Source organism: Cetorhinus maximus, chromosome 12 (assembly GCF_964194155.1).
Source record: "Cetorhinus maximus chromosome 12, sCetMax3.hap1.1, whole genome shotgun sequence".
Lineage (NCBI taxonomy): Eukaryota > Metazoa > Chordata > Chondrichthyes > Lamniformes > Cetorhinidae > Cetorhinus > Cetorhinus maximus.
In genome coordinates, this window is record NC_135890.1 from 83,851,135 (window position 1) to 83,865,911 (window position 14,777).

The following is a 14,777-nucleotide window of genomic DNA, read 5'->3' on the forward strand; positions in this document are numbered from 1 at the left end:
GTGGTCTGATCAGAGCCTTATAAAGCCTCAGTAGCACATCCCTGCTTTTATATTCGAGTCCTCTCGAAATAAATGCCAACATTGCATTTGCCTTCCTAACTACCTACTCAACCTGCAAGTTAACCTTAAGAGAATCCTGGACTAGGACTCCCAAGTCCCTTTGCATTCCAGATTTCTGAATTCTATCCCCATTTAGAAAATAGTCTATGCCTCTATTCTTCCTACCAAAGTGCATGACCTCACACTTCCCGACGTTGTATTCCATCTGCCACTTCTTTGCCCATTCTCCTAACCTATCCAAATCCTTCTGCAGCCTCCCCGCCTCCTCAATATTACCTGTCCCTCCACCTATCTTTGTATCATCTGCAAACTTAGCCAGAATGCCCTCAGTTCCTTCATCTAGATCATTAATGTATAAAGTGAAAAGTTGTGGTCCCAACACTGACCTCTGCAGAACTCCACTAGTCACCGGCTGCCATCCTGAGAAGGACCCCCTTATCCCCACTCTCTACCTCTTGCCAGACAGCCAATCTTCTATCCATGCTAGTACCTGCATATTGAAATCCCCCATGATTACTGTAACCTTGCCTTTCTTACACGCCTTTTCTATCTCCTGGTGTATCTTGTGCCCCACATTCTGACTACTGTTCGGAGGCCTGTACATAACTCCCATTATGGTTTTTTCACCTTTGCGATTCCTCAACTCTACCCACACAGATTCTACATCATCTGACCCTACGTCGTTTCTTGCTATCGATTTAATTTCATTTCTTACTAACAAAGCAACCCCACCCCCTCGGCCAACCTGCCTATCTTTTCGATAGGATGTATATCCTTGGATATTTAGCTCCCAGTCCTGATCCCCTTGCAGACATGTCTCCGTGATGCCCACCACATCATACCAACCAATTTCAATCTGCACCACAAGCTCATTGACCTTATTTCGTATACTGCGTGCATTCAGATACAACACCTTCAGTCCTGTATTTCCCGTCCCCTTTCTCATTTATCTGATGTGCTTGAAGTTAGATTCCTAGCCCTTTCCAAACACTCTGTCCTATTTTGTGTTCTGGAGAATTTAATAGCCTCTCCTGGGCTCTCCTTTCTTTTCAGTTTTTTCATAATTTTCCATGAAGTTGAATCCACCCCCCCACACACTAATCTGCTGCTTTGTTTCCCATTAGTCATACTTCTTGGAGTTTTACCCTTCCCTTCCCCCCCACTTTCTAGTTTAAAGTCCTGTTGACCACCCTATTTACCCTTTACCCTTATCACGATAAGTTTAAAGCTGTAAAATGTCAAGAATGGTGTCTGTTAATCAAGTGACCAATTCTTATGCTGAATTATAGCCACAGCAGTAAGTGGTGAACTCACCATCTCTTATCATAATACAACTTTCCATCTTCTATTCGTGCTTCATATCTCTGTGCTGGTGATTCAGCAGGGGTGCTGGGAAGGTGCTCAGGAGAAGATGGAGACGCTGCCAAAATAAAACATGCAAATGGTTAAGGTGTAGACTGCATCAACAAAAACAATTCTGTTTCACAATCCCTTGTTTTCTCCTGGAAGAATTATTTTAGGAAGAACGGTTTCTGAACCACGTGGGAAATGGTTATAAAAAGTATAACTACCTGGTCTTTTTGGAGATTTGAGCTGCAGGGAATGAAAAGAAAAAAAAATTACTCGCCCTGAGAATCAAACTTTCTCAGACCTCTGTCACTGTCAACAATTAATAAACAAGTGGGCACATACATACAAAACTTATGTCATTGCTTCAGGCTGTTTCTCTTATTCATCAGTAATCGCTTGCCATGGCTCAAACAAAATTGTTAACTAGTTAAAATATTTAAAATATCTTGCTGATTGAACCTTGTATTCAGGCAAACCTTTTTTCTTTCAAAAAGAGCACGAGAATGGTGGAGGCTTCAGCTTGAGCGTGTGCGGCGGAGCCTTCATCTTAAGAGAACTAGGCCAGTCTGTGGGCTGACTGTGTTCTGAGAAAATGTAGTGCGACATCACAGCGAAACATATAAATGATTGGTTGGTGGGTATTTTTCTCAATTATCATTTATAAGCTTGTATCAACTGGAATTTAGAAGAGTAAGGGGCGACTTGATTGAAACGTTTATGATCCTGAGGGGTCTTGACAGGGTGGATGTGGAGGAGGATGTTTCCTCTTGTGGGAGAATCTGGAACTAGGGCTCACTGTTTAAAAATAGGGGGTCGCTCATTTAAGACAAAGATGAGAAATTTTTTGGACCTCTTCCTCAAAAGGAGGTGGAAGCAGAGTCTTATTTAATATTTTAATTTTTAATATTTAAATATTTTTAAGGTAGAGCTAGATCGATTCTTGACTTACAAGGGGGTGAAAACTTATCAGAGTAGGCAGGAATGTGGGGTTGAGATTACAATCAGATCAGCCATGATCTTATTGAATGGCGGAGCAGGTCAAGGTCAAGTGGCTAACTCCTGCTTCTAATTCGTATGAAACTCGGGTAATTTATGAGTAATTGTAATGTTTTATTAGTAAAAGTAAGGTTTACTAGCAATAATAAAGTTTATTAACAGTAGTGTTTATTATTTATAAATTAATTAAGGAAAATAAATTCATTAACACATAATAAGGATAGCAGGGCAGGAGGTGTGTTGTGTCTGCATTATGTGGGGCTCGTGGACGCCAGTATGATCCACAGCAAACACATCTCCAGTAACTGTCTGCTTGGGGATCTTTGGCTCAGAGTTAATGAGCTGGAGTCTGAGCATCAGGGAGGGGAAAGTTACCTGGACACTTTGTTCCAGAAGGAAATCACACCCCTCAAGTTAGGGTCTTCTAATATTGTCAGTGTTCAGGGGCACGAGGGTGTGACTGCGAGTGAGGCATGTAGAAGGCGGAAGAGATCAGTTCTTGCAATTGTCCAACAGGTTTGAGGTTCTTGCAGCTTGTATGGATGAGAGGGGAGGCTGCAAGATGGATGAGCGGAATAAAAACAGAAAATGCTGGAAAAGCTCAGCATGTCTGGCAGCATCTATAGAGACAGAAACAAAGTTAATGGGCGGAATTTTCTGTGCCCGCTGGTGGCGAGCATGATAGATGACATGAGTGGACAATATGGCACAATCTGTTTCACGATGGCAGGAAAGCAGGTCGCAATTGTCCGCTCAGTCCAATGGCGGGCTGCGTTTCCCGCCATCGGTCATCGGGAACCTCATTATAATACATCAGCATGTCATTATCAGGCTATCCAACCAGGCTCTTGCACCCCCACTGGATCACCCGTCCACATCAGCAGGAAAGCACGCTAACATGTTTCACAACAGCACAGAGGGCACTTGGCGGCCTGCACTTTGGGTGAACTGGAGATGAGTGAACAGCAACGTTCTGCAGGGCTTGCCAGGGTTGCCTGTTACTTTGCAGGCTTCGGGGAACCGGGGGGGTTGGGGTTAAGTGCCACCCTCCCTCTGAGGTGACTTTTGAGGGTGAGGGGAGGCAGGTGAAACCCTGCCTCTGAGGTGACTTCTGAAGATGAGGTGAACTGGGGGGGGGGGGCAGGTGCAACCTTGCAATTGAAGCAAGTTGTGAGGTGGAGGGGGGGTGCGGTTTTGGACCAGTCTCCCCCATGGTTCAAGCTAACAGGGCAGCCATGCAGCACACTAATCTCTGGCCATCCAAGTGGTGGCCAGCACTCTCCGGGAAGCGTTATGGGGCCGTCACACTTAACCAGCACAGGTTTTTAGTACACCCATGCTTATCTCTCTCTTTCATCTTGCAGGAGTACAACATCAGGGTCATGGAGCCTGGTGAACTAGCTGTATGCCCGTTGGCCTACAGAGCACAAAGAAGACAGAAGAGAGAGCAACTGAGGCTGCTGGCTGCACAGAGGCAGGAGCAGCAACCTCAGGAAGAAGGGGCAGCTGGAGCTCCCGCACACACCGCCCAAAAGCCACAGTGAGCCGCCGCAGGCCGGTGCCTAATGACACCCAGGGTCTACAGACGCCGCCTTTCATTCTTGCACATGACCGAGAACCAGTGTCAAATATCTACAGAACTGGTCGCTCACATCTGCCACTTACTGCAGGGTTTGGCACCACGGGGAAATGGAGAACATCCACTGCCAGTGGCTGTGAGAGTGATCATGGTGCTCAATTTCTATGTCAGTGGCTCCTTTCAGGGTTCCACAGGTGACCTCTGTAGGATCTCTCAAGCCTGCACCCACAAGTGCATCCATGAGGTTACGGATGCCATCTTCATGAGGGCACACAACTTTGTGCATTTCACCCAGGACCAAGACAGCCAGGAAGCAAGAGTGATTGGATTCGCCCAGGTCTCAGGTTTCCCACAGGTGCAGGGTGCGTTCAACTGCATGCACGTGGTACCAGATCTCCGTCACAACACACAGTGGATTACATCAACCGCAAGGGCTTCCATTCACTGAATGTGCAGCTGGTGTGCGACCAGCAGCAACGTACCCTGCAGGTGTGCGCACGGGTTTCCAGGGTGTGCGCATGACACCTACATCCTCAGTTGGTCACAGATCCCTCATGTTTTCCGGGGTCCACAGAAACTGCAGGGATGGCTCCTCGGGGTCAAGGGCTACATGCAGAGGCTGTGGCTGATGACACCCACGTGGCGGCCACAGACTGCAGCAGAGTGACACTATAATGAGGCTCATGCTGCAGCTCACAACTTAGTGGAGCAGACCATTGGAATGCTGAAGATGCAGTCTGGTGGAGCCCTGTACAAGGTCCGCTGAGGGTGTCACACATTGTCATGGTCTGCTGCGCCCTTTACAACCTGGCGCTCCAATGGGGCGATGAGCTGGCTGAGGAGATCGAGGGGCTGCATGTTCCCTCCGATGAGGACGACAACAACGGGGATGAGGCTGAGGAGCTCCTCGGAGGCAATGATGCCGGGATGAGGCCCTCACACCGGCTAGGCAAGGCAGGCGGAATCGGGAGGCCCTCATAGCTACTAGATTTGTGGAGGATAATGACGACATGCAGTGAAGTGACACCATAGTTCCTCAAGTCACATCTGTGAATGTTTGATTCCAGCCTGGCTTACGGAGGCACAAATGCCCTCTGTGAGAATGCTCCTGTCATGGAAACGCGGTGGAAGACCTAATAGTTGCTTGATTGCAGGAGGATGATGACATCATGCATTGAGCACACTCCATAAATCTTCACACAGCCTCTGAGAATGTCTGACTCCTGTCTGGCCAAGGGCAGCTCGCTTGCGTTCCATGATCAGGGTCATATCATAGAGGCGCAACCATGAAACTTTAGAAGCATCTGATTCTTTGTTCGCCTGTGTCACCTGTGGCTCAGTTCATAGCACCCTCGCCTTTGAATCAGAGGGTTGTGGGTTCATGTCCCACTCCCGGAAAACCAAGAACTGTGATTGTACTCGAAAGAGTTGCAATCTGTGACTGTTGATAACTCGAAAGAGTTTCAAGCACCTGAGCCCTTCAGGAGCTGCAGCACAGCATCAGTGGTCACTGATACTGAACAGATGGGGGCCAGCCTCTCCTTCGAGGTTGAGAGCACATCGAGAGAATGGGAGGACTCTGTGGCGCCTACCCACTATATTCTGGCAGCAATGATCAGCAGCGCTGAGGTGCAGGCATCAGTAATGTCTCCAGGGCGTGTGAGGCCAGACCATCACTTTGGTCTGAAGGCTACACCGAGCACAGGGAAGAGGCCCTGGACTGAGACACCTGCCTTTATCTTGTGCAGAAAGATTTCACATCTGAGTGACAAGAGCACTCCTCATCAGAACAAGGAGCCGTAGGCAGGGAGACATTCTTGGGAGTTTACTGACAATAGTAAACAGTATGTACAAGTAATTTAAACCTCGTGCCCATGCTGTGCAACTAATTCTCCTTAACTGTCCTAATCCTGCTGCTACATCTTGGCGCTCCCTGGACATTCACAGCGAAGGTGGAGCAGCATGCTGACTGCGGCACCCTGTGTGAGATGACTTCGGTGGTCGTCCTCTGGAGGGCTGAGACTTGGAGGGCCCCGGCCTGCTTTCAGGGTCTTGCTGTGTGGCATCCTCCTCGGCCTGTGGAGCTAAAGCTGCTGAGGTCACAGGAAGAGGGGAGCCGGATGGACCGGACACTCACAGAGTCACCTGGATTGATGGGCCCAGAGTGTACACTTGCAGATCCTCCTACCTGTGGGTGCCCAGGGGCCCCAGGCTGACTCCTTGAGGAGCAGGTTTGGGCATTCCGCCACCGTTCTGCGACCTCTCTCTCTCTCTCTCTCATTGAATGCCAGCATGTCCTGCACGTATAAGCAGGATGCCTGCCAAGCCAGATGATAAACGTGCCTGGCCTGTGCGGGTGATGAGGACAATGACTGTGAGTGTGAGTGAATGGTGATGTCCCTTGAACTGGCAGTGAGTGAGGGCCCTGTGGATGTGTGCTGGGTTTGAGAGAGAGAGAGTTGAGAGTCATGAAAGGAGTGACTTACCCTGGTGGAACGGAGGAGGTCATTCATCCTCTTGTGGCACTGGGTGGCTGTCCTCTTCTGAAGGGCATTGGCGCTGACCACCGCCTCCCAAGCCAGAGTGTTCACATTGCTGCCCATCCTGCGGCCAGAGCGGGGGTACAGGACATCCCAGCAGGCCTCCATGGCATCCAGCAGTCGCTCAAGGGGCCCGTTGTTAAACCGTAGGTTTGGGGTGGGGGGCGGGGTGGCTGCAGTCTTCTTGCCTTTGAGGGCCATGTCTCCCAGGCAGCAGTGGTGAGCTGGAAGCAATGAGCGCTGTGCTTGTGGCTGGCCTTTTGCATCATGGTGGGCGCCATGTTTAAAGAGAGGTGATGGCAGGTGGGCGAATAAGGAAATGGCGTGTTTCCCGGGAGTGCATAAATAGAGGCGGGCTCAGGACAATACAGTTTGAAAACCCGCCATCGCCTTCGGCGGGTAGCATGCCGTTTTACCCGCCCGCTACCGCACGTACTACAAAGCTGGCAAAATCCCACCCAATGTTTTGAGTCCAATATGGCTTCTTTGAAACTGGGAACTGAGTTCCAAAGATGTTGCCAGACCTGTTAAGTTTTTTCCAGCACTTTGTTTTGAATTTCAGATCCCCTGCAAAAGCAGTATTTTGCTTTTATACTAAAGTGGATGGCGAACTGACCATGGATAATACAAAACTTGGAAGCATTGTAAACTGTGAGAAGGGCAGTGCAGAACTTCAAAAGACATAGACAATTTGGTGCAGTGGGCAGATAGGAGACAATTTGGTGCAGTGGGCAGATAGGTGGCAGATTAAGTTAAATGCGGAGAAGTGTGAGGTGATTCATTTTGGTAGCAAGAACATGAAGAGACAATATAAAACAAAGGGTTCAATTCTAAAGGATGTGCAGGAGCAGAGGGACCTGGGTATATATGTGCATAAGTCATGATAGGTAGCAGGAGAGGTGGAAAGGGCAGCTAATAAAGCAAACAGTATTCTAAGCTTTATTAATTGCATACAGTCCAAGAGCAAGGAGGTTAAGATTGAACTTGCACAGGACACAAGTTAGACCTCGGCTAGAATATTGTGCAGAGTTATGGGCACCACACTTTAGGAAGGAGGTGAACGCATTGGAGGGAGTGCAGAAGGGGTTTACAAAAATGGTTCCAGGGATGAGAAACTTTAGCTATGACAATAGATTGGAGGAGTTGGGACTGATCCCCTTAGAGAAAAGGCTAATAGGAGATTTGATAGAGGTGTTCAAAATAATGAGGGGGCTGGACAGAATAGATAGGGAGAAACTCCTTCCGCTCGTAAAAGCATCAAGAACGAGAGAACACAGGTTTAAAGTGGTTTGCAAAAGAAGCAAATGCGATGTAAGAAAAAAGCCTTTTCACACAGCGAGATGTTCGGGTCTGGAATATACTGCCTGGAATTGTACTGGAAACAGGGTCAATCAAGGCATTCAAGAGGGCATTAGACGATTATTTAAGGAGAAACAATGTGCAGGCTTACAGGGAAAAGGCAGGAGAATGGCACTGAGTCATAATGAGGTAGAGAGTGCTTTAAATCAAATAGCGGAGGGAAGGGATCATATGAAGGGAGATATGGTAAATTAAAGGGAAACAACAAGATAATAGGGCAGGGGGGCAATTTGGGGAATGACTGCCAGAGTGTGGCAGGGAGGCACAGAGCATACAAACTGAAGAGTGTGCCAGTAGATAAGGCCAGATATTGCAAAAATGGTAAAGACAGAGTTAAAGGCTCTGTATCTGAATACGCACTGCATTGTAACAAAATGGATGAATTGTTAGCCTGAAAGAAATAAATATATTTGGCCAAAAAGCCATTACAAAGACATGGCTGAAATGTAGGCAAGGCTAGGGCCTGAATATTGAAGGGTATTTGACATTTTGGAATGATAGGAAGCAAGGAAAAGGTGGTGGGGTAGCTCTGTTAATCAAGGATGACTTAGCTCGAAAGAGCAAGATATAGAATCAGTTTGGGTAGAGATAAGAAATAGGAACGGTAAGAGGTCACCTCATAGTAACTGAGCCTCTAGGCGACAGCGATCATAACATGATAAAAGTTCACATTCACTTGGGAGGTGAAAAGTGTGGGTCAAAGACTAATAAAGGGTATTAAGGCAGAGTTGGATAAAGTAAACTGGGAAACCAGCTCAAAAGGTAGGGCACTAGAGATGCAGTGGCAGACTTATAAAGAGATATTTAATAACACTCAACAAAGATTTATCCCAGCGAGAAAGAAAGACCTTTTGAGAAGGATGCATCATGCGTGGCTAAATAAGGAAGTTAAGGATAGTAACAAATTGAAAAAAACACTATGATTCTGCGGAAATTTGTGGTAGGTCAGAAGATGGGACAGATTTTAACCAAAGAAAGACTAAAACAAAATAAAGAAGGAGAAATTAGAGTGAGAGAGAAAGCCAGCTAGAAATACAACATTAGATATTAACAGTTTCTACCAGTATTTAAAAAGGAAAAGAGCAACTTAAGTGAGTGTTGGTCCTCTACAGAATGTGTCTGGGGACTTAATCATGGAAAAGGAAGAAATGGAGGAAGCATTGATCAGGTATTTGTGCCTGTCATCACTGTAGAAGACTTCAAAACTGTCCAAAGATATTTGAAAATCAACAGGTGAAAGCGAGGGAGGAACTTAAAACAAAAAAATCACCATCACCAGGGAAAAAGTACTGGGAAAACTATCAGAACTAAAGTCTGACAAGCCCCAGGGCCTGGTGGCATGCATCCTAGGGTCTTAAAAGAAGTGGCTGCAGAGATGGTTGAGGCAGTAGTTATAATCTGCCAAATTTCCTTAGATTCTCGTAGAGTCCCAGCCAATTGGAAAATAGCAAATGTAACACCTTTATTCAAGAAAAGAGGGAAGGAGAAAGCAGGAAACTAGAGGTCAGTTAGCCAAACATCTGTCACAGGAAAATTGCTATAATCCATTAGTAAGAAGGTTATGGTAGGACACTTAGAAAATCATAATGGGATCAGGCAGAATCAACATGGTTCTGTGAAAGGGAAATAGTGTTGAACTAATTTATCGGAGTTCTATGTAGAAGTAACAAGCAATGTTAGTAAAGGGGAACCTGTAGATGTGGTGTACTTGGATTTCCAAAAGGCATTGATAAGGTGGCACATCAAAGGTTGCTATACAAAATAACAGCTCATGGTGTAAAGGGTAGCATATTAGCATGGATAGAGGATTGGTTGAGTAACAAGAAGCAGAAAGCAGGGATAAATGGATTGTTTTTAGGTTGGCAAGCTGTAACCATTGGAATGCCAGCACTGGGATCAGCTTTGGGGCCTCAACCATTTAAAATTTATATCAATGACTTGGATGAAAGGACTGAATTGTATGGCAGCTAGATTTGCCGATGACACCAAAGCAGGAAGGAACATAAATTGTCAAGAGGAAGTAAAGAGTCTACAAAGGAGTATAGATAGGTTAAGTGAGTGAGCAAAAATTTGGTACATGGAGTATAATTTGGGAAAATGTGAACTTGTCCACTTTAGCAGGAAGAACTGAAGAGATGGAGAGAGACATCAGGACTCAGGTGGTACAGAGGGATCTGGGTGTCTTGGTACATGAATCACAAAATGTTAGTATACAGATATTGCAAGTGATAAGGAAGGCAAATGAAATGTTGTTTATTGCAAGCGGAATGGAATATACAAGTAGGGAAGTTCTATTGCAGCTGTACAGGGCATTGGTGAGACCACACCTGGAGTACTGTGTACAGCTTTGGTCTCCTTATTTGAAAAAGGGTATAATTGTATTTTTAAGCAGTCTAGAGAAAGTTTACTCGACTCATTTCAGGGATGAAAGGCTTATCTTATAAAGAAAGGTTGAACAGGTTGGGCTATTGGAGTTTAGAAGAATGAGATGTGAAACACAAGATCCAGAGGGGACTTGATAGGGTGGACACTGGGAAGATGTTTCCTCTTGTGGATGAAACTAGAACTAGGGACACAGTTTAAAAATAAGAGGTCTCCCTGTTAAGACAGAGATGAGGAGAAATGTTTTCTCTCAAAGGTCATTAGTCCGTGGAATTCTCTTCCCCAGAAAGCATTGGAGGTTGTGTCATTGAATTTATTCAACGCTGATATGAATAGATTTTTGATAAACAAGGGTCAAAGGTTATGGGGGGGGGCAAACAGAAAAGTGGAATTGAGACCACAATCAGGTCAGCCATGATCTTATTGAATGGCAGAGGAGGCTTGATGGACCGAATGGCCTACTCCTGCTCCTTAGTCCTATATTCCTATGTAGCTGCCAAAGTCCACTGACAGGCTAAAATGCTAAAAAAAAGCTATCCTTCTCATCCCAGTTCGCCAACTGCAATTTACCCTGCTATAAAAGGAAAGATTGCAGCTTTCAATGAGACAAATTCCTGCCAGCACTTTCAGCTGGCACTAAAACAACTGATTTTCCAGTGGCTTTGGATCCTGCCCGCTTACTGTCAAGTGGGGCATTGTCCAAACAAAGGGTCTGGGCAAGTCCTGATTCATACATTGAAAAGTAGTTTAAAAATAAAATCATGCTCAACCAACAGTATAATGAGAATTGTGTGCACATTGACTACTAAGTGATGCCTAGAACACTGGCCGTCTTCTATGGAAGAAGTTTATCAACGGAAAGTAAAAGGATCATCTTATACATGGGCCAGCTTGTATGCAAGTATTCACAGCGGTAAGAATGGAACAAAGCATATTGTCAAGTTATTATAGTCTACAGGCAGTTCTTTCCAATATATTTTCTATTTTGTACAGTTTTACACGTTAATGTAATAGACTTAACTCTCTCCTTTCAGAGTTTACATTAACTCCACCAAGCAGCACATCAGTGCATAAGATGTCCTATGCACCTATCAATCTTGTAATAGAAAAAAGTGAAACATAATAACTTAGTCTCTTTACTTCCAACATGCCCAAGTAAATTACCTTGTTAAGTGTTCGTAGATCCTCCATAATCTGTTCATCTGTTAACAAATAATTTAACTGCGGTATTGTTGGTTAAGGAGAACACAAAAAATGCTTCCTACGCCTTAGAAAAGAACAAATTTAAAAGACACTCTGTGACCCTTTGAAGTAATCCAACTTGTTTTGTTTTATTTCATGCGTGGGCATGCTCACCTCCGAGTCATGGGTTCAAGCCACACAAGACTTAAGAACAACAATCTAGGTTGGCACTCCAGTGCAGTATTGAAGAAGAGCTGCACTGTCAAAGGTGCGGTCTTGCAGGTGAGGCATTAAATTGAGGCCCCGCCTGCTCTCTCAGGTGAACCTGAAAGATTCCAGGGCATGATTTTGAAGAACAGGGGAGACGTCCCCACTGTCCTGGCCAACATTTATCCCTCAGTCAACATCACAAAAACAGATTATCTGGGGTGTACCATTTAGCTATATGTGGGAGTTTGTTTTGTGCAAATTGGCTGCCGAGCTCCCTAAATTTCAACAATGACTATACTTTAAAAAAAGTAGTAAAAACAGAAAATGCTGGAAAAACTCAGCAGGTCTGACAGCATCCGTGGAGAGAGAAACAGAGTTAAAGCTTCGAGTCCATATGACTTCCTCAGAACTAAAGAGAAGTAGAAATGAAATTTATACTGTTTACGGGGGTGGAGCATGTAAAGCAGAATAGAAGGTTAGCGATAGGTAGGAGCTAAGGAGAGATTGACAAAGATGTTATGGATACACGACAAAGGGAGCGTTAATGGTAGTGAAGACTAAAGAAGGTGCTGGCAGTGGCACAAGGGTGAGAAAGCAAAATATGTTAATGGAAGAACAAGGGTCGCTCCCCTTGAAAGGTCAGATGATGGAACAAGTAAAGTACTTTGATGACAGTAAATGCTTTGGGGCATCCAGTGGTCATGAAAGGCACTATATAAATCCAAGTCTGCCAGAGACAGGGGGAGAGAGAGCGAGGGGGAGAGAGAGCGAGGGGGAGAGAGAGCGAGGGGGGAGGGAGCGAGGGGGAGGGAGCGAGGGATGGAGGGAGCGAGGGATGGAGGGAGCGAGGGATGGAGGGAGCGAGGGATGGAGGGAGCGAGGGATGGAGGGAGCGAGGGATGGAGGGAGCGAGGGATGGAGGGAGCGAGGGATGGAGGGAGCGAGGGATGGAGGGAGCGAGGGATGGAGGGAGCGAGGGATGGAGGGAGCGAGGGATGGAGGGAGCGAGGGATGGAGGGAGCGAGGGATGGAGGGAGCGAGGGGGAGGGAGCGAGGGGGAGGGAGCGAGGGGGGAGGGAGCGAGGGGGAGGGAGCGAGGGGGAGGGAGCGAGGGGGAGGGAGCGAGGGGGAGGGAGCGAGGGGGAGGGAGGGAGCGAGAGGGGGAGGGAGCGAGGGGGGGACGGCGGGAGCGAGGGTGGGACGGCGGGAGCGAGGGTGGGACGGCGGGAGCGAGGGTGGGACGGCGGGAGCGAGGGTGGGACGGCGGGAGCGAGGGGGGGGACGGCGAGAGAGAGAGGGGGACGGCGAGAGAGAGAGAGAGAGCGAGAGAGAGGGGGAGCGAGAGAGAGAGAGAGGGGGAGCGAGAGAGAGAGAGGGGGAGCGAGAGAGAGGGGGAGCGAGAGAGAGAGAGGGGGAGCGGAGAGAGAGAGGGGGAGCAAGAGAGAGAGAGAGGGGGAGCGAGAGAGAGAGAGGGGGAGCGAGAGAGAGAGAGGGGGAGCGAGAGAGAGAGAGGGGGAGCGAGAGAGGGGGGAGCGAGAGAGAGAGAGAGGGGGAGCGAGAGAGAGAGAGAGGGGGAGCGAGAGAGAGAGGAGGAGCGAGAGAGAGAGAGGGGGAGCGAGAGAGAGAGAGGGGGAGCGAGAGAGAGAGAGGGGGAGCGAGAGAGAGAGAGGGGGAGCGAGAGAGAGAGAGGGGGAGCGAGAGAGAGAGAGGGGGAGCGAGAGAGAGAGAGGGGGAGCGAGAGAGAGAGAGGGGGAGCGAGAGAGAGAGAGAGGGGGAGCGAGAGAGAGAGAGGGGGAGCGAGAGAGAGAGAGGGGAGCGAGAGAGAGAGAGGGGGAGCGAGAGAGAGAGAGGGGGAGCGAGAGAGAGAGGGGGGAGCGAGAGAGAGAGGGGGGAAGCGAGAGAGAGAGGGGGGGAGCGAGAGAGCGAGGGGGGAGCGAGAGAGCGAGGGGGGAGCGAGAGAGAGAGGGGGGGAGCGAGAGAGAGAGAGGGGGAGCGAGAGAGAGAGAGGGGGAGCGAGAGAGAGAGAGGGGGAGCGAGAGAGAGAGGGGGAGCGAGAGAGAGAGAGGGGGAGCGAGAGAGAGAGAGGGGGAGCGAGAGAGAGAGAGGGGGAGCGAGAGAGAGAGAGAGGGGGAGCGAGAGAGAGAGAGGGGGGGAGCGAGAGAGAGAGAGAGGGGGAGCGAGAGAGAGAGAGAGAGGGGGAGCGAGAGAGAGAGAGGGGGAGCGAGAGAGAGAGAGGGGGAGCGAGAGAGAGAGAGGGGGAGCGAGAGAGAGAGGGGGAGCGAGAGAGAGGGGGAGCGAGAGAGAGAGAGGGGGAGCGAGAGAGAGGGGGGAGCGAGAGAGAGGGGGGAGCGAGAGAGAGGGAGGGGAGCGAGAGGGAGGGGAGCGAGAGAGAGGGAGGGGAACGAGAGAGAGAGAGGGGAACGAGAGAGAGGGGACGGGAGAGAGAGAGGGGGACGGGAGAGAGAGAGGGGGACGGGAGAGAGAGAGGGGGACGGGAGAGAGAGAGGGGGACGGGAGAGAGAGAGGGGGACGGGAGAGAGAGAGGACAGGAGAGGGGGGCGGAGAGGGGGGGCGGAGAGGGGGGCGGAGAGGGGTAGAAAGAGAAGAGAGAGAGAGAGGGGTAGACGGAGAGAGAAAGAGGGGTGGACGGAGAGAGAGGGGTGGACGGAGAGAGAGAGAGGGGTGGACGGAGAGAGAGAGAGGGGTGGACGGAGAGAGAGAGAGGGGTGGACGGAGAGAGAGAGAGGGGTGGACGGAGAGAGAGAGAGGGGTGGACGGAGAGAGAGAGAGGGGGTGGACGGAGAGAGAGAGAGGGGTGGACGGTGAGAGAGAGGGGGGTGGACGGAGAGAGAGAGGGGGTGGGATGGAGAGAGCACGAGAGGGGGAGGGACGGAGAGGGAGAGAGAGAGAGGGCGAGGGAGGGACGGAGAGAGAGAGGGTGGAAGGGAAACGGAGAGAAAGGGGGAGAGAGAGAGAGAGAGAGAGACGGAGAGAGGGAGAGAGAGAGGGGGAACCGGAGAGAGAGAGAGAGAGAGAGAGAGAGAGAGAGAGAGAGGGGGGGGGGGGGGGGAGAACCGGAGAGACAGAGAGAGAGACAGAGAGAGAGAGAGAGAGAGAGA

At 49.0% G+C, this 14,777-nt stretch overlaps 1 protein-coding gene across 1 annotated transcript in view; it reads right to left on the minus strand.

Moving 5' to 3' along the window:
- suds3 (SDS3 homolog, SIN3A corepressor complex component) overlaps positions 1 to 14,777 on the minus strand; it is an 80,133-nt gene that overhangs the window by 21,515 nt on the left and 43,841 nt on the right. Inside the window, exons 8-10 of the mRNA XM_078554016.1 lie at positions 11,431 to 11,501; positions 1,632 to 1,653; positions 1,375 to 1,480 (exon numbers count right to left, since the gene is read on the minus strand). Coding sequence (XP_078410142.1) covers positions 1,375 to 1,480; positions 1,632 to 1,653; positions 11,431 to 11,501 — 199 coding nt within the window. The remainder of the gene's footprint in view (positions 1 to 1,374; positions 1,481 to 1,631; positions 1,654 to 11,430; positions 11,502 to 14,777) is intronic.